Raw genomic sequence first — 4,405 nt, forward strand, 5'->3', positions numbered from 1 at the left:
TTTGCCATCTCTGTTATCTAAATGTTGTACATAGGGTTTTCAGAGGCCTGCTATTTCAGAAGTGGATGGCCAATCCTTCTTCCTAGTCTGTCTTAATGTGAATGTTCAGATTAAGAGAAGTATTAGACAGACCAGCAAGTTAAAGGTATATCCCTTCTACTTCTACTTCTACTTCTACTTCTACTTCTACTTCTACTTCTACTTCTACTACTAATCTACTGACTTTATGGTACATAATAATATAACAACGATCTGAATTTTAGTGCGCTCATCTGTATAATGGACACCTACCTCATGGGGTCTTCATTAATGTTATAGGTGTTGTGTGAAAGCACTCAACATGTTCTTAACAAGTAAACAGATCCTTTCTTGTTTAGCTTTCATTATAGTTATCCTCTGTATTTGCTTTTTCAAACAGAAGTTTCTTATTACTTTATAACCTAAGGATGAAATCTCCCCTGTCTCTCTTTCATTAGAAAACAATTCCCTTGTGTTTATACATATATATATAGTTGTTGGAATCTGTTTTATTTTTCATTCTCTCCTCCTCCAGAAACTATGTCACTGCTTATCTCCAAAATGGTGTGGCTGTCCCTCTGCACAGCGGCCCCACACGCTGTGGGTAGTGTGTGATAGTGGACATGTTGTATAGTGAACATATTTGGCATGTATTTGTTCAAAGTTTGTTGGTGACTCCACCAAACTTGGTGTAAAAAAAAAACCAAACAAACAAACAAAAAACCCACAATAAAAAAACTCCACAAAAAACAAAACAAAAAGAAAAAGAAAGCAATTCCCAGTATATACCAACTCCTAGGGAACTCTGAAGGCACTCAGTTTTAATCCATCAAATGCTCGGCTGAAGAAGGATGGGCAATCTCTTGTATGATTTGCTATTGTTATGTGCCATTGTGTCACCTGCACCTCATGTACAGAAGCTCTGAAGCCTGCCCTGTCCTGAGCCAGTCTCACTGATTCCAGCACACCAACCCCAACAGCCCCAGTTACTGTATCAATCCATCTCATCCAAGGTCTTCCTCTTCTGCACTATTCCTCCACACTTATGAACACGATATCCTACTCCAAGGACTGGTCCCTCCTGGCCATGTGTTCAAAATATGTGAGACAGAGCTTCAAAATCCTAGCCTCCAAGGAGAAACTTGATTTCACCCTCTGCAAGGCAAACCTGTTTATTTTCTTGGCAGAACATGGTATGGTCTAGACTCTTGTCCAGCACCACAACTTGAAGGCATCATTTCTTCTTTGTCCAACTCTCTGATGCGTAACAAGTAATTGTGAAGACCATGGCCTTGATTAGGTGTACCTTGGTCTCTAGACTGACATCGTTTCTTTACAGTACTCTGCAGAGGTCCCTGACAGCAGATTTTCCCTGTGTGATTTACTGCCTCTGAAAACTGACTGAGGGTCAGCTGCGGGTCAGTTCCAACTCGATAATATTCAGCAACAACAACAGGGAACTCTAGGGGATATGGGGGAGACCTCTGATGGCTTAGTGGTAAGGTGTTGTGCTGCCAACCCAAAAACTCAAAATTGAAATCCACCAAGTTCTCTGTGGGAGACAGATGGGCAGTCTCCTCCTATATCACAGTCTCCTCCCAAGCTCATGGTACATAATAACAACACCCCTAGTTATGTGTACATGACATTGAGCTAAATTAAGAAGATAATAGATATTGACAGCTTTGATGGTAGGAAAAGTTAGCCAAAGGAAATTATGTTTATGCTACTTCTTGTTGTGTACTGTGGAGTTGAAACTGACTTGTGGCTGATCCTCCAGCGGATTTTCAGAGGCAATAAATCACACAGAAGGAGACTGCCCATCTTTCTCCCACAGAGCAGCTGGTGGATTCAAATAGCAGACCTCTGTGCTGGCAGCACAACTGCTTACCATTAAGGCATCAGATCACCCTATGTCTAAATGTTTATGCTAGATCTGTAAATATCAGTGAAAGGGTACAATAATGCTCACGTTTTACATCTTCCTGTAAGCTGAGAATTGCTGCTTGAACTTTTGTCTTCTCACAATCTTTCAACAGGACGTTATCGACTTAACAAGAGACACCAGACCAAGGACAAAGGATCATAATGGGCCCTGTGTGATCGACCTGACAAGAAATGAGGAAGAAAGCAGGCAAATTGTTACTTTTGATTTGACTCTAGAATCTGTTGCTCCTTCCCAGGAGTCAACCAGCCTTCAGACATGTGCCACCTTCTCTAGCAAAGAGGTGACAGAAGGGCGGGCAGATTGGGGTTCTTGGCCTGTTGGACAGAGACTTGTTAATAACGATCCCGTGGATGTGGACCTTTTGGAAGAGGCCAGAGTGGGAGGTTCCCAGCCTCCCACATCCATCAGTCGGGCCTCTGTTTATCCAGCAGAGCCTAATTGTAGTTCAACATCATTCATAGGTGACCTGAACTTCTTGGCAAACCTACAGCTGACTTCAAACGCTCCCTCTTTCTCTTCAACAAGCAATAATAGTAGCAGCATAAGTCAAAGGGCACCCTTGCCATGCCCACAGCAAGGTGTGCCTTGCCCTTCACAAGCCTTGCCATGCCCACTGCAAGCCTCACCATGTCCTCCACGAGCTGCCTCTTGTCCACCACGAGCCTTGTCATGCCCTCCACAAACTGTGCAGTGCCGACCACAGGCTTTGCCTCACTCACTTCAAGAAGTGCCATCTCTTCCTCAAGATGTGCCTGGTCCTCAGAATGGGCCATGCCCTCAGCAGGATATGCCGGGATCACCTCAAAATTCATTATGGCCTCCTCAACTCTCACCGAGCCCACCTCAAGACTCACTCTGCCCACCTCAAGACTCTTTGTGGCCTCCTCAGCTCTCACCAAATACACCTCAAAACTCCCTCTGCCCACCTCATGATGACTCTCTAGGCTTGCATCAAGATGTACCAGGCCCACTTCAAAACATATCATTTCTACAAAATGTGGCACACCATCGAGACATGCCACAGCAACTGCAAGATGTACCACCATCACCAGCAGAAATGCCACACTTACCTGGAAATGTGCCGTGTGCACCAGAAGACACGCCACAGTCACCAGAAAGCATGCCATGCTCACCAAGAGGTGGGCCACACTTACTAGGCAATTGGCCACGCTTGCCAGGGGATTTGCTGCATCCCACCAGAGCTATGCTGCAACCCTCTGGAGATGTACAGCATTCTTCTGGAGACACCCTGCATTCCCCCAGAGGCATGCTGCGTCCCCCAGGAGAAGTGCTGCATCCTTCTAGAGATGTGCTGCATTCCCCTGGAGACATGTTGTATCCCCCTGGAGATGTGCTACGTCCTTCTGGAGACACACTGCATCCCTCTGGAGATGTGCTGCGTCCCACTGGAACTGCTCTGCGTCCCTCTGGAGATGCTCTGCGTCCCTCAGTAGATGCTTTGAGTCCCTCTGGAGATGTGCTGCATCCCACTGGAACTGCTCTGCGTGCCTCTGGAAATGTGCTGTGTCCCACTGGAACTGCTCTGCGTGCCTCTGGAAATGTGCTGTGTCCCACTGGAACTGCTCTGCGTCCCTCTGGAGATGCTCTGCGTCCCTCAGTAGATGCTTTGCGTCCCTCTGGAGATGTGCTGCATCCTTCAGGAGATGTTCCGCGTCCCTCTGGAGATGCTCTGCATCCCTCTGGAGATGTGCTACGTCACACTGGAACTGCTCTGCGTCCCTCAGGAGATGCCCTGCATCCCTCTGGAGATGTGCGGTATCCCTCTGGAGATACTCTACATCCCCCAGGAGATGCTCTACATCCCCCAGGAGATGCCCTGCGTCCCCCAGGAGATGCCCTGCGTCCCCCAGGAGATGCCCTGCGTCCCTCTGGAGATGCCCTGCGTCCCCCAGGAGATGCTCAGCATCCCTCTGGAGATATCCTGCGTCCCTCTGGAGATTCCCTGCGTCCCTCAGGAGATGCCCTGCGTCCCTCTGGATATGCCCTGCGTCCCTCTGGAGATGCTCAACGTCCCTCAGAAGATGCTCTGCGTCCCCCAGGCGATGTTCTGCGTCCCCCAAGAGATGCTCTGTATCCCTCAGAAAATGCTCTGCGTTCCCCAGGAGATGCTCTGCGTCCCTCAGAAAATGCTGTGCGTCCCCCAGGCGATGTTCTGAGTCCCCCAGGCGATGCTCTGCGTCCCTCAGAAAATGCTCTGCGTCCCCCAGGTGATGTTCTGCGTCCCTCTGGAGATTCTCTACGTCCCCCAAGAGATGCTCTGCGTCCCCCAGGAGATGCTCTGCGTCCCCCAGGAGATGTTCTGCATCCCTCAGAAAATGTTCTACGTCCCCCAGGAGATGCTCTGCACCCTGCTAGAGATGTCCTGCGTCCCCCAGGAGATGCTCTGCACCCTGCTAGAGATGTCCTGCGTCCCCCAGG

General features: G+C 48.6%; 1 protein-coding gene across 1 annotated transcript in view; it reads left to right on the forward strand.

Moving 5' to 3' along the window:
• The first annotated feature begins 1,489 nt into the window (after positions 1-1,489).
• The window catches only part of SIMC1 (SUMO-interacting motifs containing 1), an 85,034-nt gene continuing 82,118 nt past the window's right edge, over positions 1,490-4,405 (forward strand). The window contains exons 1-3 of the mRNA XM_006884431.1: positions 1,490-1,516; positions 2,058-2,924; positions 3,628-4,118. Coding sequence (XP_006884493.1) covers positions 1,490-1,516; positions 2,058-2,924; positions 3,628-4,118 — 1,385 coding nt within the window. The remainder of the gene's footprint in view (positions 1,517-2,057; positions 2,925-3,627; positions 4,119-4,405) is intronic.

This window comes from Elephantulus edwardii, unplaced genomic scaffold (assembly GCF_000299155.1).
Source record: "Elephantulus edwardii isolate Elephantulus edwardi_28Jun2011 unplaced genomic scaffold, EleEdw1.0 scaffold00033, whole genome shotgun sequence".
NCBI classification, from domain to species: domain Eukaryota; kingdom Metazoa; phylum Chordata; class Mammalia; order Macroscelidea; family Macroscelididae; genus Elephantulus; species Elephantulus edwardii.